This window comes from Halichoeres trimaculatus, unplaced genomic scaffold (genome assembly GCF_033239565.1).
Source record: "Halichoeres trimaculatus isolate MK-OKI-2021-1 unplaced genomic scaffold, fHalTri1.1 fHalTri1_scaffold_8, whole genome shotgun sequence".
NCBI lineage: Eukaryota > Metazoa > Chordata > Actinopteri > Labriformes > Labridae > Halichoeres > Halichoeres trimaculatus.
This window is the reverse complement of record NW_027437186.1, coordinates 38,127,113-38,151,072: the sequence shown is the minus strand read 5'-3', so window position 1 is coordinate 38,151,072 and position 23,960 is coordinate 38,127,113. Positions and strand designations below refer to the sequence as shown.

Sequence of the window (23,960 nt, the reverse complement as noted above, 5' to 3'; positions counted from 1 at the left end):
TTAAAGAAACATGTTTACAAACAGTGCTCTGTTCAGAAAAAAACTAAACCAATCAAAGAACTTGTTAGGCTGCTTTTAGCTCGTTAAGACGCGTTAGTTTTTTCCAGTCTGTCTTTAAATCATCTAAAAACTCCCGACAGGAGCTTTAATTTACCCTGTTTAAAACAGCTGATCAGAGGAGCTTTAAAGTAGGTTTTCTTTTTTGGAAATTATTCCTTTAAAGCAAACTGGAAATTATTAAAGTTATATTTTGGATTTAATGAAATAAAAAGCATAAATAAGAGTTTCAGGCTGTATTCAGACAGAAAGTCCTCTGGTCCACTTGTTTGGTCGGGATCAAAAGCAGACTTTATTTTTTTGGTTTGGTGCGGTTCGTACTCAGATTGTCCTTTTATCAAGTGGACTATATTCTGTAAACACATCCAGGTGTGTGAGGATCAGTGCTCTCATTGGACAGCACTGACAAAGGGCGGCACACAGAGTACAGACCTGGAAATGGAGGTAAACATGTGTGTTTGTGCTCTTATTAGAGCTGCTAAATCATTTTCAGTTACAAGAGCAGCTCCTTCAAAGCAGCTTAACAACACCGTTTACAATTTAGGAACAGGAAGACCAATGATCGCAGCAAGGAGGCGCTATGCTCTGCGTGTCCTGACCCACAACATGCTAGCTACAGCGTGGCTAAACAGAAGACGGAGGATCAGGTATGAACCAAAGACGGTTAGGTTACGGTGGCTCTATAGGCCCAAAAGGAGCATGTATCCTGTAGTTAGTTCAGATGGACCTTGGTTTGTATTCAGACCTGCACCAGAGTTTGTTTGGAAGCGGACCGAGACCACCTCAAAAAGTGGGTCTAGGTCCGGTTGTTTGGTCCGCACCAGGGTTCGTTTGTGTCTATTCACACCTGCATGAAAAGTCCGCACCAGCGTGGGAAACGAACCCTGGTCCGTTTAAAGTGGACCACACAGTCCAGGTCTGAGTACGCCCTTAGATAGAAGTCTTGGTTATGAATACAGTCATTCTTACGGATTAAATTAATGATGTTTCTGCTTTAAACTTATTAAAATCCGTCAGTTTGAACGTGTTTTATTCTATTTTAACTCATTCACTGCCAGCCGTTTAAGCGCATTTTGACCTATCTTTCAAGACCTACAGAATATTGAGTTGTATGACTCTGTAAACACAGAAACTACCAAAATAAAGAGTAGACTCTCTTCTTTCATAAAAAAAAAGACTGTCTCTACCTTTTTCTGTTTTTAGCGGGCAACGTTGCACACTGAAATGACGTCTATATACGTCAATGGCAGTGAAAGAGTTAAAAACCATCTAAAACTCCTTAGTGGAGCTTTAATTTATCCTCTGTTAAAATAATAAATACTTCAGTTAAGGCTTTTCTTCAAAAACTCTTGAAACTTTTCTCTGTTCGTACTGTTTTAGGCCCAGATTGATGCTAACCTGTTTTCAAAACTTGATTTTAATTAATTTTAACTGCACTTATTTTTTGCTGATTCAATAAACCTGAGTGAAATTTAGATTTCCTACCCTGCCTCCTTAAATCCTGGGGTTATTTGTCATATTTTCCTCAGTAAAACATGCTGGTGGCTGATTTTTGCACTGCTATAATTTAGCATTTTCCACCGGACAGCCTGAGCGACTGACAGTTTCACCTTTTTTGTGCTTTACATGTGTTGTAACATTTAGGTTTAAGAAAACAGAATTAAACAGGAAAAAGTAAAAACTCAGACGTCTCCAAAGGAGGAACATTCAGAGCAAAGAGACGCCTCCTCAGACTCCAGCAGGTGACGTCGCTGAGACCTGGTCCATGATTTCCACAGCCTTGAATAAAAACCACAACATGACGTTAAAAATACATGAACTCCAGCTTCAATACAACATTTAAATCAATATGCTTTTTATTCATTATTTTCCACTGGTTTTGGTTTATTCATCATTTGTATAAAAAGTCATGAAAAACCTGACAAGCACGTGTCGTCCAGTGTGTTTGTAAAGCCACGTGGACTTTGGGAGTGCACGGAGAGGCTCCCTGCATGCTTCAGCCGCACACAGGAAACAATCAAGAGCCAGGAAGTCGGAGTAAAGTAAGAGTTAACAGTCGTTTTAGGCACTGGAGTCTCTGGAGTCCCACCGACGAGGAGGAGGAGGACTCCTGGTGGAGGATATGTTCTTCTTCTCTGCTTGAGCGGGTTTAAGACGTCAGGATTCACACCAGAAATAAATGTAGAAACGGATCAGAGCGTTTCTGCTGGGGCTGATTCAGGAGGTGAACGTCGAGAAAAACAAACGTCAAACAGGCGAGGTGAAGAATCAGGGACAGAAAGGGATCATGGGAAACCTAACGTGGACTAGGACTGCAGGAGAACAAACAGGATCTGGTTTTCACTTGGTCCCGTAATGCTTGGTGGAGGACTGTCCGTACAGCCCGTAGAAGTCGGGGTGCCTGGGCGTCTGCGAGGCCTCCATCAGCCCCCTCATGGGGAAGTGCTGCAGGGGCTGGCTGGCAGGGAGCGCCGCGTGAGGAGCAAACTCCTGAGAGGTCATGGAGGGGAAGGAGTCCGAGGCCGGGTACGGGGGCCGGGTGCGAGCGGCGGCGGGCGTCCTGGAGCAGCAGCAGTTGTTCAGAGTGCACATGAGGACTTTGCGTCCCTCGTACACGGCTTGCTGCGACGCCGCTCCACTGGGGAAGTGTGAGGGGGGGAAGATGGTCCCTGAGTGGTGGCTGGAGCTGGACCCCAGACCCACCATGTGGTGGGCTGAGGGGTCCAGGAGTCTGCTGTGTCCAGGGCTGGGGTGGGGGTTCTGCTGGAGGCCGTCGGTGGAGTAGATGGATGACGCTCGGTGGCTCTGCTCCGTCAGGAAGGGCTTCTTGCTGCTGTAGAGCAGCGGTGGAGGATCCTGGGAGGTGGAGTTCGATGAGTTGCTGTCCAGGAACGCCATGCTGTACTTCCTCTTCTGTAGTCCTGATCCGGACCCCGTGTGGGAGCCTGCAGAGCTGCTGTGGGACGAGACCACCTCCAGGATGGACGCCTCATTTAACGGCTCTGAGAAAACAACGAGAAAAGGATCATTCCGTGAATTTATGATACAAACAAACCCAGTTTCCCATCAGTGTTTTCGTCTCCTCAGTTTTTCTTACCTTCCAGCACCTTCCGTAGCGTCTTCTCCCTGGACGAGAGCTCCGAGAGTAAATGATGAGAGTTCAGTTGACCCACTTTGAGAGGAGGGACGGCTCCAGCCAGGTGTGAGTTTGACCTGTGGAAACACAAACAGATAGGGCTTGTCACAAAAACAGAATTAAAACTTGAACACCTGACAAAAAAGAAGTTTCAGCCTCAAACTAAGGATAAGCTTCTTGTTTTTAATGTCAAACCTAAAATAGAAAAGTAAAAATTAAGGAAAACAAACACATTTGACAAACAGATGATTTAAAGAAAGAATGAATCCTCTGTGAGTTTGTTGAGTAAGAGCAGAGATGGTCCGTACCTGTCCATCAGCAGCTGATACGGTTTCGTGTTCTGAAAAAAGAAGCACAGGTGTCATTCAGAGGTGGATCAGCGTCAGTGTCTGCAGCTTCACAGACGTTGACGTTTTGATGTTGACGTTTTACCTTCATGAAGTTGACGCTGTCGGCTCTTTGGAATAACGTTTGGACCGAGCTCAGGAGTTTCTCTGCGTCCTGGCGCTTCTCGTTGAGCTGCAGGACCTGCTGGGAGTTTTTCCTCACGTACGCAGTGAAGGTGCTCTCCAGCATCTGCACCGTCTCAGCCTGGTTGGCTTCCAGCAACGCGTGCATCCTCTGGTACTGAGCTCTGACACGCTCCTTCAGCTCGGACACGGCATCCTGAGGAGGAGGCACGAGACACGTCGTTGGACAACGTGGAGAAACACTGTGACGCACAAAACTCCTGAGAAAACTCTCTCTGGGTCGGCTGCAAAAAAAACAACACAACCACCAAAAAAATACCAAAACTTTTTCCTGTCATTTTATTTTTTGACTTTTAACTGGTTTTTACTTATTTTGGGTTTATTCTATCAGTATATTTACTTATTTTTATATTCCTTTAATTCAAAACACTTGTTTTTCTCATTAATGTTTTTACTTTCTGTCTCGACTCTTCACATTTCCTCGTCCAATGTTTCGTCATCATGAACTCATGACAGTGTTTCCTCAGCTCCTCACTTCCTGTTTCATCCACTTCTTTGTTTTTATTCCTCTGTTTGCTTTTGTCAAACCTTGATCATAAATCTACGACGGCGTGTTAGGGCCACTAAAGAAATAAAATAAATAGATAAATTTTCGAGAAAAAAACTCAAATTTTGCAAGTTTCTAAAGTCACAAATTTATGACTTTAGAAACTCAAAAATTTGCGAGTTCATTAAGTGGAAAATTTATGACTTGATAAACTAGTAAATTTGCGAGTTAAAAAAGTACGGAAGCGTGTTGCATTCACTTGAAGAAAAAAAAAACAACTCAGGTTTTTCAGAGTAATTTATTCTTTGGTTTGTTTTTTTGTGGTAATTAATTTTGTTTTTCTGATTAATATTTTTTTTATTGGTTTGTTTTTTTGTTATAATTATTTCTGTTTTTATGAGTAATTTTTTTTTCTGTTTTCAGGAGTAATTTTTTTTCCTGAGGTATCGCGCTTCTTAGAAATCCCCCGAGAACCTCAACCTGCTGTTTTTAGTGGTAATTTTTTCCTCCTGTTTTTATGAGTAATTTTTTCCTGAAGTATCGAGATTCTTAGAAATCCTGTGAGAACCTCAACCTGCAGACGCCTCCCGTGGATGTGTGGTGGCTCCTGTGTCCCGCACGGATCAGAGATCCTGTTCAGCACATGTATGCCTTATCCTTAACTTTCTACCAGTCCGTACCGGGTCAATAAGGGTAAGGTATTAGCCACACACAGGGTATGATACCCTTGTTATGTTCTCGACTTTATCCTTATATTTTATATAAGCCTATTGTTCAATGTAATACTTAAGGAATAGACAAAGATGTGGCATTAAAAAAATGCATTCCTTCTACATTGGAAAGCCGGTAGAAAGTGAAGGATAAGGCTTATATGAGCCGAACAGGATCTCTGATCCGTGCGGGACTCAGGAGCCACCACACATCCACGGGAGTCGTCTGCAGGTTGGAGGTTCTCACGGGATTTCGAAGTAGCTCGATACTTCAGGAAAAAAAAATTAATCCTAAAAACAGGAAAGAAGTAATCTGAAAACAGAAAAAAAAATTACTCATAAAAACAGAAATAATTACCACAAAAAACAAACCGAAGAATAAATAACTCTGAAAAACCTGAGTTGTTTTTTATTTCTTCAAGTGAATGCAATACGCTTCCATAATAAAGTCACAAACTTTTCAACTTAGCTTTTTTCAGCTTATCTGCATCTCTCAAGCGTGGCACCCCCTGTGCCTGTGCATCAACTAACACCTGGACTTGTCATAAACCAGTAAATTTACGACTTTAGAAACTCGAAAATGTTGAGTTTTTTTCTCGAAAATGTATTTCTTTATTTTATTTTTTTAGTGGCCCTAATACGCCGTGGTATAAATCAGAGCTTTGGTTGTTTTATTGATTTCCTGTTTATGAAAAGTTTTGTTTCTAGCTTTCTTTGTGTAAAGTGTTTTACAGACGAAGCCTGACTGATTGAGTGAAGGGGATGTGCTGTGTTATTAAATGCATTTACACATGAGTTAAAGGGGATCAACCACTCATAATCAGAAAATAAACTCATTTTAAACTGTATTTTTAGAAAAAAAATCTGTCTCAACTGTCTCAATTTCTCTCAACGTACTTCTCATTTCCTGTCCACACATTCAGAGTTTGATTATTTGTCTTTGTGCAGAGTTTCCTCCTGCCTCTCAAAAAGCAGCATCAAACAGCTGGAGAGCCCGTTTTAAACAACAACTCTGCTTTTTTTCACCGATTGTTTCAGCAGTTTTTAGCACAAGCATCAAATCTACATAAATTAGCATCAACACCTTCCAGCAGAAAACGAATAAAAACCTGGGATCAAAAAAAACACACACACATACAGAATTATGCTTCAATACACAATAATGAACTGAGTTTGCATACTAAATTATGCATAATTAAAAAATCATATACATATTTTTTGTTGTTATTTTGTGGAGTCTGTGCTTTCTAGGCAAATGCGTCCAAACTTCAGCTTTAATTACTTTTTCTTCCTCTTTACGCAGCGACTGGAGGAGCAGATATTTATTATGACTGGACACAGAGAGGAAAGGATAAAAGACGTGAAGGAGCTGCTGTAACGTGTGAGTTGTCTCTACCTTCATGAGCGTCTTGTCTGACTCCAGCTTGGTCAGCTGCTCGTCGATGCTCTGGACACGGCCCTCCAGTCTGTCCTGCTGCCTCATCAGCACGGCCTGTGGAGAGACGACACACACAGACATGGATGAGACAAATAACACAACAACAAACACAAACATGGAGTGTGTCTTCATATCCAGGCCTCTGCTGTGACCTCTGTAACCTGGGAGCCGTTCATTAGTCACGAAGACGACCTCCTCCTCCTCCACCGTCCTGATGAGACGGAGGAAACAACAGCTGCCAGCCTCGGCCACATGCATTTATCCATTAGGTCAGGGGTCTGCAACCTTTACTTTCAAAAGAGCCGTTTTTCCTCAGCTCACCTGGATGAAAATCATTCAGGAGCCACAAAATCTACTTTATCTTCAAATTAAGACAAAAAAAAGTGTATAATCAGGTGAATAATTATCTTAATGAGAAATTTTTGTGTTTATTAATTTATACATGTGATTCCTTAGTTTTTTATTATTATTAATTTATTTATTTATTTTTCAATAAATTTGCTAATTTAACAAAAAAAAAATTAGTAGTGTCATAGATTTTATAAATTTTGCAAAATTTGGAAATTGAAAAAAAGAAAAAAAATTTGCAAAATAAGAAATGAATTTAAAAAATGTGCAAAATTACAAAGAAATTGATGAAATGTCATAAATTTGGAAAAAAAAAAAACCTAAATAATGCAACTTCAAATTTTGCTTGATTTCTAAAAATTGTAAAAACTTTCTAAATTTGCAAAATAAGAGTGATTTATATATAAAAAAAATCAAAATTTGCAAAATCTTTAAAAATGAGGGATTCTTTTTCTTAATTTGCAAAAATGTCAAAAAATAAAATACATAAAAAAATAAAAAACTACAAAAAAATCACAAAAAAATTAAAGCTTTATTTCCAGAGGTGATGCATTCTCAGTCCAAATTTTATATTATAATTGTACTTAGTGTCTGTGTTGTTATTTTTTTAATATATTTTAAATAAATTTGCAAATTTGAGGAAAAAAAAAAGGAATTTGTAGTGTCATAGATTTTATAAATTTTGCTAAATTTCGAAATTGAAAAAAAGATTGAAAAAAAAATTGCAAAATGAGAAATGGATTTAAAAAATGTGCAAAATTCCAAAGAAATTGATGAAATGTCATAAATTTGAAAAAAAAAAAAAAAAAACTTAATAATGCAATTTCAAAATTTTGCTTGATTTCCAAAAATTGTAGAAACTTTCTAAAATTGCAAAAAAGAGGGATTTATATAAAAAAAAAACAAAAATTTGCAAAATCTTAAAAAATGAGGAATTCTTTTTCTTAATTTGCAAAAATGTCAAACAATTGAAAAAAAAAACAAACAAATTTTTTCTTAAAAAAATACAAAAAAATCACAAAAAATTTAAAGCTTCGTTTCCAATGATGATGCATTATTAGTCCAAATTTTATATTGTGATTTTACCTAGTGTCTGTTGTTATCATTAAAATATTTAAAGCCCTTTATTTTAATATTTTTTTTAAAGCTGCAAGGAGCCACTGCAAAGAAGTCAAAGGGCCGCATGAGGCCCCAGAGCCACAGGTTGAACACCCCTCCATTAGGTGATCATGAATGCACAGATCCATCTGTGATTGCTCCTCAGTTTACCAGGGACCGTGCTGCATCGAGTGCAGTCGTTGCTGGGGCCTGCCTACTTCCTCTGTGGGCTGATGGGAAGTGCAAAAAGAGCTGGTAAACACAATCCCTCTCCATTTACTGCAGGAGATGGAAATCAATCTGCAGTCAGCGGCTGACAGCTAACTAGGAGCAGGGGAGGGCAGGTACGCTTTTTAATGAACTGTTTCTGCATGGGAAAGGCACCGTGCCCAAATAAGAGCGCCCGCTGTCATGGCAACAAAGCCGTGTGTATGTATTTATATGTGAGAGCTAATGTGTATGTGAGGGAGCACAAACTGCATACAGGGGGAGCAGCACAGCGCAGCACCCCTCTCTGCGCTCTCATTTCGCCACATGCATGGCTCCCATTGTTTGCATTGGCCTGTGTGTCAGTGACAGATTGTCACGTCTGTGTGCACAACGCCGGCTCTGCCCCCCCCACCCCACTCTGCATGAGTGTGCATGGGAGAAAACAGGGGACGGCAGGAAAGGCAAAGTGCTGCGGGGGCTCTGCTTGCTCATGCCAAGAGCGGACAGAAAGGAAGTGTCCAGAAAAAGAGTGAAACCAACAGAGAAAAGTTTGGAGCAGAGAAAAGGAGAAAGAGGACATTCCTGTGGTCTCCAGTGAGTGAGTTTCAGGGTAGCTGCGTTGTGGTATCACAGCAACAGGCCTCTTCAGCTGCTTACAACACTCATGAAGTCTTATGCTCAACAACTGGCTGGCCATTAAACGACACCACAATGAACACTTTCATGAGCGCCTTTAGTTTCTGTAACAACTCAGCACAAAGGACACAAGTGACGTAAAACACCAGCCCATGAACGCTCCTCCTCTGCTTTCAGGAATATCTGAGACACACTCAGGATCCTGACACGAGGAAAACAGCTGATGGAAAGATTTTCAATCTGCTCAGGCACCGAAAACTGTTTATTCAGGAACAACAGAAAAACCAAACAACACGCCGACAGGACAGAGCCAGCGCTGAGGCCTGGTGGAGTCGTGTTTCTGGTGAATCAAAGCTTCTGTGGAGCTGTCAGGTGAGGCAGATGATCAGGTTAGAGAGATTATCAGCAACAATATCACAGGTTATTCCTAAATGCTACTTCTCAGCAAACAGGTCCAGATTGATTCACAGAACTTTTAAGTCCCTAAAAGAGAGATCTAAGTTTCTCTCTGCTGAAAACGATTTCTGTGATTAATGTTGTAGTGATGGTGGACACTGGAGCCTAACTGTCAGACAGAAAAAGGACAGAAGAGCAGAAGAAAGAGAAACAGGAGAGAGATAGAGCACAAGCTAAAGGATAACATAGGAGCTAAAGGCTAAAACGCAGGCTAAAGGCTCAAACACAGGCTAATGGCTAAAACAGAGCTAATAGTTTACACATGAACTAAGGTTAAAATATGAGCTAAAGGCTAATACATGAACTAAAGAATTAAACATGACATGAAGGCTAAAACATTAGCTAAAGGCTAAAACATGAGCTTAAGGCTAAAACATGAGCTAAAGGCTAAAACATGAAATGAAGGCTTATACATGAACTAAAGGCTAATACATAAACTAAAGATTTAAACATGACATGAAGGCTAAAACATGAGCTAAAGGCTAAAACATGAGCTAAAGGCTTAAATATGACCTAAAGGCTAAAACATGAACTAAAGGATAAAATATGAACTACAGGCTAAAGTATCAACTAAAGACTAAAACATGAAATTGAGGCTAATACATGAACTGAAGGCTAAAACATGAGACAAAGGCTAAAAAATGGACTAAAGGCTAAAATATGACCTAAAGGCTAATACACAAACTAAAGGCAAAAATATGACCTAAAGGCTAAAACATGAGCTAAGGGCTAAAGCATGACCTAAAGGCTTAAACATGAAATGAAGGCACATGAGCTTAAGGCTAAAAGGAAAGCTTGAGGCTCAAACAGTGTTTTCAGAAAGCCCTCACAGCCTTTGGGATTGGATAAAAAGCTCTGAACAGCAGAGACAGATCAGAGCAGACTGCAGAGATAACTCTGTGTTCATGTCCTGATGAGTTAACGCTGACATGTCAGTCAGGTGTTTGATCTGTTCCTCATTTTTAAACACTGAGAGGACTTTCTGTGTGATTGTGAAATAGTTTCACTTTTTCTATATTTACTTTTTCATCATTTACACTTAAATTCTGAGCATCAAAAATCAGGTATTTTTAATATTATTTCTCCTTATCTGTGTTTGGGTCAGACTTTCCTGGAAAAAAATCCACTTTTGACATTTAAAACCAAAAGTATGTATGACTACACTTAGTAATAACCAAAGTGTTATGGGTAGAGTAGAGTGTTTTTACACACGTGCATTTTCCCGTCCTCATTAATGACACCTTTTCGTCTCTAAAACCAACAGAGTGGTCTTTAATTCTGGGTCATGTACTCATTAAGCCTCCCCACATCCCACACCTGTACCACATCTCCTCTCCACATCTGGCACACGGGACGTTTCAGTTTCACTCTGATCTGATGTCAAACTAACAAACGACGGACAGTGCTCTGCAGAAACTTTACTGTGAATGACGGAGGGACCAAACAGTGACGTAGTTAAATCACCATCCTGACTTCATGTACGATCACGACCCTGTCACCAGATACCAGGATTTAATTTCATAATCAGACCACTGAGCCAACACTTCATGACTCCTATAATAATAATCGCAGCAGTTTTTAATCTTCAGTTTGTTTCCATCCTGATGTTTCTTGACTGTGTGAGCAGTTTGTTGATTAACGTAGAATTACAGTAACGTGTTATCGCTATCGTAGGCAGCAGGTTAGGTACCATATCCTGATTTTGTCTGTGGTTTCCACCCCTGACTAGGAGTGAATACTGACGAGAACTTCACGATACTTGGGTCATGATACGGTGGTACCACGATATATCACAATATATCATGATATTATGATGTATTTTGATATTCTACAGTTAACTCAGAAAAGAGATAGTGAGGATTTTGAAGTTGATTTACAAAACATTTCTCCAAACTGAAAGGACAAATTAAGTCATAACTATCCAACTGGAAACAACTTTTCTATTTTATTGTTTTTGAAGCACTGAAAGTCAGATGTAGTGTTACATATGAACACATAAAACATACCGTGACTTTAAATTCATGTTGCAAAGAAACTATTGGGTGAAAGATGTGATCAGTTAGTAAAACTGGAAGATGTCACTAGGAACGTTTTTTTTTTTCTTTTTTTTTTTTTTCCTTTTTTCCCCTTTTCTTTCAATGAAAAAAAAGGAATACCTAAATGCTTTTTTTTCCTTTTTTTCTTTTCTTTCAATGAAAAAAAGGAATAACCAAAGTTTTTATTCCTTTTTTTCACTTTCTTTTAATGAAAAAAAGGATAACTAAAGTTTTTTTTCCCCTTTTTCTCCTTTTCTTTCAATGACAAAAAATGATTAACCAAAGTTTTTTTTTTCCTTTTTTTCCTTTTCTTTCAATAAAAAAGAAAAAAGGAATAAGCAAAGTTTTTTTTTTCCTTTTTTCCATTTTTTTCCTTTTCTTCCCATGAAAAAGGAATAAACAAAGTTTTTTTCCCTTTATTTTCCTTTTTTTCCCTTTTCTGTCAATGAAAAAAAAGGAATAACCAAAGTTTCTCATAAAAAAATCTGAACAAATAAAAAAAAAGTTACCATGAATATTATTTTCTCAGTCTACTAAGCTGTAAAAAATGAAAATTTAAACCAGCTGATCCAAAAAAAGAGAGATTTTTTTTTCTACAGCATTAAAACCTGTTTCAAGTTTAGAAATAAAAATCTTAAATATACTTAAAGGCTATATTTATTAGGGCTACAGGCAAAATACAGCGGAGCAGCTCTTTGGCGCCCTCTACAGCATTGGAGGTGCTGAAATCGATTCCAGCTTTCAGAGTTGAAAGATGGAAACTGTGTCAGAGGTCAAAGCATGGCGATGTTTTTCACAGCTCCCCCCCTGACCATGACTCTGTTATCTCAGTCTACGTGAGCGTGAACGTTGTGTGTGACTGCTGATGGACAGAAACAGGAAGTAGCACCGTGTTGGTTATTTCTCTGTGAATGTTGCATGAAGTGCTTCATGGAAACGCCTCCTCGGTGCCTCTATGTCTCTCCCCCATTTTTGCCGTTTCCTCTTGTTCCCTTTTGTCCTTTCAGCGTCTGAAACGGCCGAGCGGGACATGAGGGAGCAGTCTGATGGCTGATCTCTGCTGCAGCGTGAAAGCCTACCTTTATCAAGATTAAACCCCGCCAATGATCACTTTCCCCACTGTCCTATTTAGGCATCCAGACACCCGCGGGTTGCCAGGAAGCTCATGTTTAAATGAGGAGCCTCAGGCTCAATGAACAGAGAGCCTCTTTCACAATCAACTGACAACTATTCCCCAGCACTGATGTCAATGGACTGCCCTCAGCATTCTGGGGGAACTGAGTCACTGCAGCCCAGATAGAGACACAGCAAACAGCCCAGCGTCCACGGCTTCCTGCTAAGGTTCCTGAGAAAACCAAGGTGAGGCTGTGTGGGAGGGCCCCTCCTCTTCCTCCTCCTCCTCCTCCTCCTCCTCCGCCTGTCCCAGGGACAACATTACGATTATATTACCCTGCCTTTCTCATCTTGAAATTACCGGCACGCCTGCTAAAGGTTACTGTGAAAGTCTCCTTGGAGGGCCAAAGATAACTGAAAGATACGAACAGAGCTGCATTGGTTTTTCCCTCCCTGTTTATCCCAAAAGCAACAGGAGTGCAGCCAGGGGAGTTCAGAAATCCTTTACCAAAATAGATCGCAGCTCTGTCAAGGAGAGCGACCTCTCAGCGAGTGAAGCGGAGAAGCCACAACAGCCTTGAATTCAGAGTTTTGGCTTCTGCTGCGTTTATCAATGTTAGCGAGCTCTAGAGCGTTAATCTGAGAGGAGCCAGGACCTCTGACTCCTGGGTAACTCCACTTAGCCTGCAAACATACAGCTGTGAAAAAGGAGGGATGGGTGGGCGTGTGCATGTGTGTGCATGTGTGTGCATGTGTGTGCAGAGGGCAGCTGTGGAAAAGGCTGAACAGACATCTTTTGTCCCAATAATAGCTCCAGACCAGAGCAACAGTTTGCAGAGCTGGAGGTTTGTGATCCACGCGCTGCAGACAGAGAAATGCATCTCTAACTTTCACAACTGGAATAAATTCAATCAAAACAAACCAGTCCACAAGAGCAAAACACGGCAGATGCTAAAAGTAATGTGATTCTCACTCCCGGCCCTTCACAGATTGGAAAGAAATGTTTATCAGGCAGCGTGGGCGGCTGTTTTTAACACCTTGCCACTTTTATTAGACTGCTGAAGAAAGAGCGGGCTGTAATCAGGAATAAAACTGAGTGAGCTCTGCCGGGTGAGACACATTGCTCACATTTTGTCAGTTAGAAAACAAACGGAGCAGGGTCAAATCAGCCTTTTTCCCTATAACCAAACAATCTGCTTTATCTTTAACAAAGAGGATCTCCAAAACCTGGAGCCCTCCATGATTCATTTCTCCTTCTGTGGAGCTAAAAATCATTTCCTATTGATCCCCGCAGTCAGAGAGGTGACTCATTTATTCTGGCTCATTTATTATCCTGATCCTTTCTGTTATTTATGAAACTTCTATGTTAATATTTCTGTCCCCACAGAGCCACAACAAACTAACTGGCGCTGAGAAATGTTCACTTCCAGGGTGATGCAGCTAGCTCAAAGTTACAGCAAACTAAATGTGCTAAAGATTTATGGATCAGCTGTTTGTGCAAAACCTGGGGCTGCTGCTCGAACAAACATGGAGGGTCTGTTTTTTTCTGTTTATCAGATAATCAGCGGTTGACCATGAAGTGAAACCGGTGTCATCACGTCTCTCTTTACTGAGCAGCAAACACTGAATCTGTTTCACGCTCTGAAAATCCTGCCGGATGGTGAACATCTTCCAAAAATCTGCACATTTCCTTCCTGAATCTGAAGTCAGCTCAGTTATGAGCCCAACAGGATCGGCAGAGTCCACGTCCTTCAGAGACGACTTCTAAAACTGATCAGTTCAGCGAAGGAAAACAAACGACTCCTGCAAACTGAGTCTTTTTTGAGATTTTTGGTACATTTTTTTCTACTTCAGGATGAGCAAAAAGCCATACGCTTGCAGAAAATGACTGAACGGCTTCAAACGGACGTGAATATTTTTACTCTTTGGGGACAAAGAGTTAAACTGTGAGTGAACTTGAATCATCCTGATCAACTGAGGGTGATAAATCTGAGTTTATCAAGTTTTATTGTCGTTACGTCGCAGTTAATAATTCAATCAGATTAACAAATGACCTCAGCACTTCTCTCTCAAAGAGAAGAAATAAAAAAAGACCTGTCCATTCATTTCCATTAGCTACAAACACAATCTTTCAGTGGGTGATGGTACTCATGGGAAATGGAGTCACTACAGAGAGAAACTACAGATTTCATCAGAAAGGTTTAGAGAGAATCATCCATACTTCTCTTTTTTAACTTCCCCTTTCTCAAATAGGGATGGGAATTGATTAGATTTTATCGATATCAATGCCCTTATCGATTCTGCTAAACGATTCAATTCTTTATTGAGTCTCTTTTCAATTCCTTCTTCTTCAAGTGAATAAATAAGTAATTGGATCTGGATATCTCCTGGCGTTGATGTGCAGTTTTGTATTGACTCAAGTAGGCCATCTAGTGTCTTGAAGTGGTTATAGCAGTATTCTAAGTTGTTTGGAACCTTGCCGTAGTTATGCGTACCTTTCACATTTGAAACGATACGGTACCAATGCCCGGTACCTGGCAATCGGTACCGATACTCAACGGTACCAAGTTTCGGTACTTTTTTTGTGTTTATGTGGTAAAAAATATCAATTTGTTTGATAATGACAAATAAAAAGTTTCAATTTAACAAATTTATTCTTCAAAATATAAACTTGCAATGCTGTTTTCATGTCCAGCATGGAAAATCACCTACTCTCCCACTCCCTCACAGTCACAAGGATGCATTTAGGTACCTGAACATGGTACCTTTTGGTTTTACATGAATCGATACCCGATACTTTTGACAGAATTCGGTCGGTACCTATAAAAGTACCTAATTCGGTACCCATCCCTACATGAGGCTAACTGTTTTTTCATTTGCCTGAAAGTATTCTGACAAATGCTATCTGCTAGCATATCAATGCAATGTCCCAAATACATTAGCATCAAGCTAGCGCTACTTTCTTTATATTGTTTTTGGTAAATTAGGAGATTTATACCATGTTGAATGTATTGAAAAGGAATCTCCTGTGAGAGAGTAATGTAGATTTCTTTGTGTTCAGTTCTTCAGTAAAACTTCAAGCTGGAAATCCTGAATCAGAGTTTTCTTGGGAAACGTTACCTAACTGCTAAGCTAAGCTAGCTGCAGCAGACTACTCACATAAGGTCCTGAAGCTCTGGCGTAGTGTAATAAATCAATGAGAGATTCGTTGAGTACAAAGGCTAACAATATCGATGGATTGCAACATTTCTTATCGATTCTCAACAGGAACCGGTTTTTGATTCCCAATCCTATTCTCAAACTTTAGCTAAAGCATTAGCATAACCTGCTCCTGATACCTGTTAATATCAAGCGGCAACATCCAGTCTAAGAATATGAGACGATGCTGAAGTGCTAAAATCTGCGGTTTCTCCAGTGTTCTCTTGAGGCTGGCTCTGGAAGTACAGGAAGTCACAAACACACCAAGCCAAAAAAAGCTGTTTTCAAAGCAGAAATTAACCTTTTTACAGCCTGGTTCAAAAAACGTCTCCTGTCTGAGTCGCTAATTTTACTATCAGCTCCCACTGTATGGGGGTGAATTTTTTTCTAACTCGGCCGTTCAGAGGATATTAAGATCATGAGCTCCCCCAATACGAGGCACAGCTGAGGGTCACGTGACCAACAGGCGCCCAATGGCTGTAGGCGAAGCCCTTGCCACTACCAATATGGCCGCTATAGCCGATCTGCTTCACATTCCGTTTCAGAAACAGATGGGTGACGTCGGCGAGACTACGTCCATGTTTTATACAGTCTGTGGTAGCAACAGATGCTCATTTTGTTAAAGACAGTCACAGATTTAGTAGATTGAGCAGCACAAGCTCAACACGGGAGATCACCACAATCCTAACAATGGGACTGAAGAGGAGTGTGACGTCATCGTTTCCACCGAAAAGGCAAAACATTTACACGACAACGGTGTCAGCAGCGCTTCAGGAAAATCCCACTCTGGAGGCTGTTTCTAAAAGTTTTCGTTTTAGCTTGGATAAAATGTTGTTTCCATGAATTTGTGAGGCTGAAACGCAACAATACTTTTGCGTTTCTGCCTAAAACTGTTGCCATGTAAACAGACCCTTAAACTGTTAAAGTTCTTTAAACTGAAGTGTAAAATAAAACAGTCAAACTGTTCACTCTCCTGGGTTCCTTCGTGTTGTCTAAGGAGGAGCTGACTCACGTTTGACGTGGTGTAAAACCGCAGCAATGTAGCACCAACCACTGGTGAGGAAGACTCAATCAATAAAAGTTTTTGGGCCTTGAGTATCAGCAACCTTCACAAGTTTTAACACCTTGGTATTGGGCCTGTACTCACCCATCTCTATTTCAAATAAATATTTTTCCATCAATAACAGTTTGTCAACCTTTAACGTGGATTTCTCCTGTTTGTTTTCTAAATTCCTCTCTTCTTTTCTAGCTTTCTCTTTAAATTTCTCTCAATCTTCTTGCTTATTCCTGGAGATAGATGAAATTAAACACCTCAAACTTCCAGCTTCACTAACCACCACATTTCACCATAATGACATAATTTCTGCACATCTCTCAGTCCAAAAAGCTTTGCTGGCGTCGCCCTCCACGTATAATTCAAGCTAAAATAATCTATTAGTCAGGTTGCTTAGGTCAATGTGTAGGATGAAGACGGAGATTTTCAAAACTATACATTTTTGGAAACCTTATAATGTAACAAATCAGAAAACCAATGTTGCCATTTTTTCTGAGATTGTTATGGCAGCCATCTTGGATCTTTAAATATGGCCTCTTTCATAAACGAATTTCTCCATATCTCGTCTCCTATATGACCTAAATTCATGGTTTCAGTGATTGAATCTACATTTTTGGGGGCAAGGAATCCAATGGAGTTGGCGTTCCTTCTAATTGAGGCATGTATTGTTGTGTATTTTGCATCTTTACATGATAAAATGGTATTTTATGGTCATTTGGATATGTATGTCGTCCAAACAATGTAATATATCACTAACACTCTTTATCACATCTTACAAAAGACAACTCTTAAAAGACAACCTGCCCATTCATCAACTTTGAGGGTCCCTTAAAGCTATAGTGTACGATTTGGAAGCTTTGCACATCTTAATAACACCATTTATAGCGCTGTTATGGTCCTATGGTCCAATCTATACAAAATAAAGACCAAAAAGAACGAAAAACAAATCAGTTTATCTGCTGCAAAGCTGCATACTAGTTGACCAATCCCAACCGTGCATGCCATGGTAACAGCCTCGTGCTGATTGGTCACTTTCTTCTTGATTTTTTGTGATTGGCGCTCTTGTTATTGGTGTCTAAATTAATGTTCTGTTCTGTATTAATCATAGGCTGTGAAGTTTAAGTAGAGAGATCACATTTTTTTCTATCACACTACCACACCTCTATTCTCTTTCCTCTACATTAGTTTAAGTGTCAAACTGTTTCTACATGCATCAGATTATTTGTGCTCACAGTTTTTGAAGGTGTCATATCGAGTGAACTGAAAATATTCGCCTCTGTAGGGACCTTTTTGTTTTATTGGGGGGACCATTTTACAAAATGCAAGAAAATAAAGCCAGACATGTTTCAATCAAAACAGCCAGCTATTTTATCATGTGAAAACACTCTAAGACAGGGGTGTTCAACCTGTGGCTCTGGAGCCTCATGCGGCTCTTTGACTCCTTTGCAGTGGCTCCTTGTAGCTTTAAAAATATTATTAAAATAAAGGGCTTTTAATACTTTATTGATAACAACACAGACACTAAGTACAATCATAACATAAAATTTGGAGTTAGAATGCATCACCTATTAAAATAAAGCTTTAATTTTTGTGATTTTTTTTGTAGTTTTTTTTATTTTTGTTTTTGGATTTTTTTTCAATTTTTTGACATTTTTGCAAATTAAGAAAAAGAATTCCACATTTTTTTAAAGATTTTGCAAATTTTTGATTTTTATTATATAAATCCCTCTTTTTTTGCAAATTCAAAAAGTTTTTACAATTTTTGGAAATCAAGCAAAATTTAGAAATTCCATTATTTAGTTTTTTTTTTTGCAAATTTATAACATTTCATGAATTTCTTTGAAATGTTGCACATTTTTTAAATTCATTTCTTATTTTGCAAATTTTTTATCTTTTTTTTTAAATTCCAAATTTTGCTAAATTTATAAAATCTATGACACTACAAATTCCTTTTTTTTCTTAAATTTGCAAATTCATTTAAAAAAAAATTCAAAATAATTAATAAAAAGTATAAGAAATCACATATAAAAATTTATTAACACTAAAACTTATTGTTTAGATAATTATTCACCTGATTATACACTTTTTTTTGTCTTAATTGTGAAGATAAAGTAGATTTTGCGGCTCCCGAATGATTTTCATCCAGGTGAGCTGAGGTAAAACGGCTCTTGGAAAGTAAAGGTTGCAGACCCCTGCTCTAAGACATGATTAAAATGCAAAATACCCACCCATACATGTCTTATTCACAGTGTAGTCAGCTTCATTGGATTCCCTGCCCCCAAAATGTAGATTCAACCACTGAAACCTTGAATTTAGGGTCATCTAGGAGACGAGATATGGAGAAATTCGTTTTTGAAAGAGGAAATTTTTAAAGCTCCAAGATGGCTGCTATAAGGATCTCAGAAAAAATGGCAACATTGGTTTTCTGATTTGTTACATTATAAGGTTTCCAAAAATGTAGTTTTACAAATCTCCGTCTTCATCCTACAAACTCATCTGGCCTTGACGATATATCCAGTCGTATTTTTCAGCTCTCTAGCTTTTACTTCAGTAATCTCCTGGAGGTGGTGTAAATATTTGCCAGAATCTGAAATCTTCCACCAATCACCAAATTATTTTTCTGGTAATCAGCGTTTATCGGCCTGAAAACGACTGCTGCTCTGCGTTTCTGTTGGTAACAGCTTCTGTAACCCATCAGGCCAACCTCAGCGAACGATCTGTTGGTGAGTTTTTCTACATCCCTTTTTTTAAAGCTGTCTACATGACAGTTTTCACAGGAATCACCTCCCTCTTCCTGGAAAGGGTTTGAATGAAACAAAGTAAACCTGCTCGCCCCCAGAATCAACACAGTGTCTTCTTTAAAACAACATGCCAACTAATTTATTTACTGAAGTTAATGTCTCATGAAGAACTCCAGCCCAGGTCAGATAAACAGGCTAACGCTGCACAGTCCGTCTTTTTTTGAGTGTTTCTCTGATTAAAAATCCACAGGAATGTGCTGACTGCTCTGGCTCCGAGTGTCGATGGTGTTTGCTGATGAACGTCTGAATAAATCACATTTCTTTCTCATAAAAAGTTGTTAAAGGGAACAAACGAGGGCCAGTGTCCACTTCCTCATAAGCGACTCCTGAAAATGATCACTCTGGCTAAGATAAACAAACGCCACACCGATCCTCCCCCTCCACACACACACTAACACACACACACGCACACACACACAGGGGTCATCATTTCCGGTGGCTGCAGATTGCATCACAGCACTTACCCGGGGGCACGGGGCGGCTAATGTGAAGGCGTGGCTGTGAGGAACGGCTGGTCTGATCAAGGTTAAAAGCACCGTGTGACGAATGTCTGCATGTGTGTGCACGCATGTGTGTGCTCTATTATGTGGCCTGAGGCTGGCTTTCACCTGTCCGCTCCTTTCATGTCAAACAGAGGCAAAGAAAAGGAGAGGAGGCCTTTGAAGAGCCACGGACTTAAAGAAGTGTTACAGGCGGAAAAATCCAGGAGGAAAGTGAATCCTCTAAATGTTTGACAGTCTCCATCCTGCCAGCTAATAGTTGGAAGTGAGTGTGAGTAGGAGAGTGTGTGTGGGTGTGATTTATATACCTGCATTTGTATGCGCTGCGTGTCCACATCGCAGACTGTGTGTCTTTGGTTAGTGCAGTGAGAGATGCAGCAGAACGGACACAGAGCCACCTGCTCCTCCTCACAGTGGAGCAGCCTGTACTCCTCATGGCTGGGACAGGTCCAAGCGCTCAGCTCCTCAGCGTCCACTAACAGGTGTCCCGGAGCGGCACATGGCTGCTGCAGGTGAGTCTGGATGTGGGTCTGGCAGCAGGGCTCCTTGCAGCGCAGGCAGACCTTCCTGACGGGCAGCGGGGGGCCTCGTCTGCACAGGACACAGTGCAGCACGGTGGGGACTTTCTCCGAGTTCAGCGCGTTAAACTGCTTCACGATGTTGGCCAGTTTGAAGTTCTTTTCCAGTGCTGGTTTCTGGTCGTACTCGTGGTTGCACTCGGGGCAGCGGACCCCGGCGGTGTCTTTGGCCCACGCCTCTGAGATGCAGCCTTTGCAGAAGTTGTGCTTGCATGGCAGCTGGATGGGTTCGTCGAAAACATTCAGGCAGATGGGACACAGAAGCTCCTCCTCGAAGCAGTTCCTCCAACTTTCATCCATGATTCAGCCGGATCCAAACTGACCAGAGCTGGAAAAAAAGTGAGAAGTTTAACTGATCACGGTCCTGCTTTTATAGTTTCCTCATACCTGCCTGAAAAGATTAGATTCTCCTTTGAAAGCTGTGGAGCAGGATAAGCTAAAAGTCTACAAACTCTGCTTTAGTGGAGGCTTCTGAAAAGTGTGCTACAACAGCAAACGGAGCTCCCTTCAGAGAATAACTCAGAGTTAGAGAATAACAGGAATAAATAAATAGAGAATGACTTTTTGGAAGAAATAGCCTCATGAAATTTTAACCGAGCAGAGTTTTATTTTAACTCCACAGTCCAAAATGTCACAGAGCGATGTGAGCCAAGCACAATCACAGCTGGAGAAAATCTTATGTCAAAAGCTTAAAAGGAGTCCAAAACAGACCAAAATGGAGAATTAGCAGAGCGACTTGACTTTACACTCATATCCTAAAATCTTTTTTAACTTTCTTTTTTGCCATTTTATTTTGTTTTATTGTATATTATCATTTTTTCTGCTTTTTAATTGTTTTCTGTTAAACTTGCCTTGACAAGAATAACTCCGGAGACAAAAAAGATCTACATATGGGTTATTACTTTTTAAAGATTGTCACAATGAGGGATAACAAAAACTTACATTTTTTCAAAATGGCTATAAATGTAACAAAACTGATGGCTTGAAGAGAAGCTAATCATTTCACCAAATAGTCACATTAACAGATGGATGTGCTATTGATGTGAACTTACTTTTCCACTAAAGAAAACACTTTGAAACTTGACCCAAGCACTTTTACATCACTTAAATCTAGTGACAATAGAGATATAGTCGAAACGAAACAGGAAAAACTGCTTTAATGTAAAGCTAATGAAGAGTTGCTAACAACAGTAACACAACAATTAACAAATAGAGAATAAGCAGAGCAACTTGACTTTGTGCTTATGTCCTATAATCTTTTTTAACTTTCTTTTTTTGCCATTTTTATTTGTTTTTATTGTATATTATCATTTTTTGTGCTTTTTGATTGTTTTCTTTTAATATATTTTGCCCATTTTACTAAAGTGTGCTGTATAAATAAACTTGCCTTGACAAGAATAACTCCAAGGACAAAAAAAAATATCTACATATGGGTAACTACTTTTTAAAGATTGTCACAATGGAGGATCACATAAACTTATTCTATTTTAAAATGGCTATAAATGTAAGAAAACTGATGGCTTGAAGAGAAGCTAATCATTTCATCAAAAAGAGTCACATAAACAGATGGATGTGCTATTGATGGGAACTTACTTTTCCATTAAAGAAAACACTTTGAAACTTGACCCAAGCACTTTTACATCACTTAAATCCAGTGACAATAGAGATGTAGTCGGAACGAAAGTGGAAAAACTGCTTTAATGTAAAGCTAATGTAGAGTTACTAACAACAGTAACACAACAATTAACAAATGTAGTGTTAGCAGGCTAACTCTGACAGAGACCGGTATTATTTCCAGTCAAATCAAGCACAACTAAAGCGAAACTTTAGCAAATGGTGAACTATAGTCAGGATTTAGAAATCCTAATGACTTTGTGCTAGTTAGCAGGTGATTTAACGCTTTGTTTTTCCATCCAGGACGATCCGAGCTGTGGCGTTTAAACGCAAGTGACAACTTGCTCCAGACTAACGCTGGAGCCCGGACCGTCTGATGAAATGACACTGACTGAGCTACGCTCGGTGTTAAAGCGGAGGCTCCGCTGCCCGCTGTCAACTCCGCGTTAAACTACTTCAAGTCATCACAAAAGGCGGTTTCTTACGGCAGAAAAAGCGACGTTACCAACTATTTCTGATCCATTCCGTCGGCGGACCCCGGTGCGCTGTAAAGCCGAGCAGCTCCACTTCCAGTCCGCGAGGACATCCAGCTCGCGCGGTCAGATTTCGGCAGCTCGCGCGACGTTACGTTCCAGCCGAGCGCGTGCTTCCTTTATAAGCGGCGGTAATCCAGCTGCTCTCCCTTTCCCGTCAACTCTTTGACTAATATTTAATGGTAAGAGCGGGTAGACTGACTCGTCAGCAGGGAGCTCAGTGCTTTCACACCAACAGCCCCCCTCCAACAACGTGACCCGTCATAGAGTTGATAAATAGACGGGGAGGAGCAAAGAAGGGAGGAGGAGGAGGAGGAGGAAGGCCGGGAGCAGGCCACAGCAAACTCTACCGGAGAGATTGTAAATGACCGAGAGACATTTGTGTGACCTGTCATCCTTTGCACCACTGGTTCCCATAAAGAGGAGTCCGGGCTGGCTGGGTAAGAGGCCCTCAGGGGCCCATGAGAGGGTCAGCGCTCGGAGAAACATTAAAACAGTGAATCACACACGGAGCAGAGATGCCTGTTTATGAGTTAAACAATAAAAAAAAGCATTTTACCACATCTTCAGTGTAAGGATACAGCTCCGACTGATGTAAGAGCACATATGGTAACGATGAGTAGGAATCACATGGCATGATAACAATAAAATAACACTCACACTGACAGAAACAAGAGAAAATAATGAGGAAGTCTTATTTTAACACTTCGCATTTGAACCATGTGAGCCATGCTACTGTTGAAACTTAAAAAAAAAACCTCCCAGTCATTAAAAAAACAAAAGTCAGCTGAGAAAAGAGCTCCTGGTTAGCTGTCTGTGGTGCTAAGCTAACTTACCTTAGCCAAATTTTGGCAGATCATTAGTTTCATTAATAAAAACGACTGACTATATACACCATGTGAGGTTTTAAAGCCGATTTTGTCGCTTTTTTCACTTTTATTTGCATTTTTGCAACATAAGCTGACATTAACCACAGTTGAATAAAATAAATACAAATCTTTAGTCTTTCCCAAAATAATGTTCTGATCCCATCAACACGAAGCTGAATGTGTCATTACTTTTTTATTTTTTACCAGCAGCCTAAAAAGCATAAAGTATTTTATTGAAGTTATAAGAAATTCTATCTATTCCAATTTTAAATTTTTCTATTTAAAGTGTTGTTTTTTTACATGTATGTAGGTCAAAAGTGTATGAGCGGGTATGTATAAGTTTATAGATATGTGTGTATATACTCTGTATCCTTTATCATTATTTTCAGTGATATCTATTAGCAGTTATGCCACAAATGAACAAATTATCAACTACCTCAGGATCTGGGGAATTAAGGGTGGATGGGTTTAAGGTTTGAGTGTTTTAGTTCATTGTTTTTGCCTTTGTCTGATATGACATTTCTGTCAATGTGTTGTTTTTTTTCTGTTTTTTTTTTT

The 23,960-nt window shown here is 39.9% G+C and overlaps 1 protein-coding gene across 2 annotated transcripts; it reads right to left on the bottom strand.

The window, feature by feature from the left end:
- Positions 1-1,922: 1,922 nt before the first annotated feature.
- On the bottom strand, positions 1,923-22,857 carry trim8a (tripartite motif containing 8a). 2 transcript variants are annotated; one of them, XM_074676662.1, is made up of 7 exons: positions 22,486-22,857; positions 20,117-20,714; positions 6,317-6,412; positions 3,626-3,859; positions 3,502-3,533; positions 3,155-3,270; positions 1,923-3,059 (listed from the first exon to the last, which is right to left on the bottom strand). In XM_074676662.1, the coding sequence occupies exons 2-7, from the start codon at positions 20,684-20,686 to the stop codon at positions 2,398-2,400; spliced, it is 1,710 nt and encodes a 569-aa protein (XP_074532763.1). In that variant the 5' UTR covers positions 20,687-20,714; positions 22,486-22,857; the 3' UTR covers positions 1,923-2,397. The 2 variants fall into 2 exon arrangements, with proteins under 2 accessions (XP_074532763.1, XP_074532762.1); XM_074676661.1 differs by having other exon boundaries at positions 22,506-22,856.
- Positions 22,858-23,960: the final 1,103 nt, after the last annotated feature.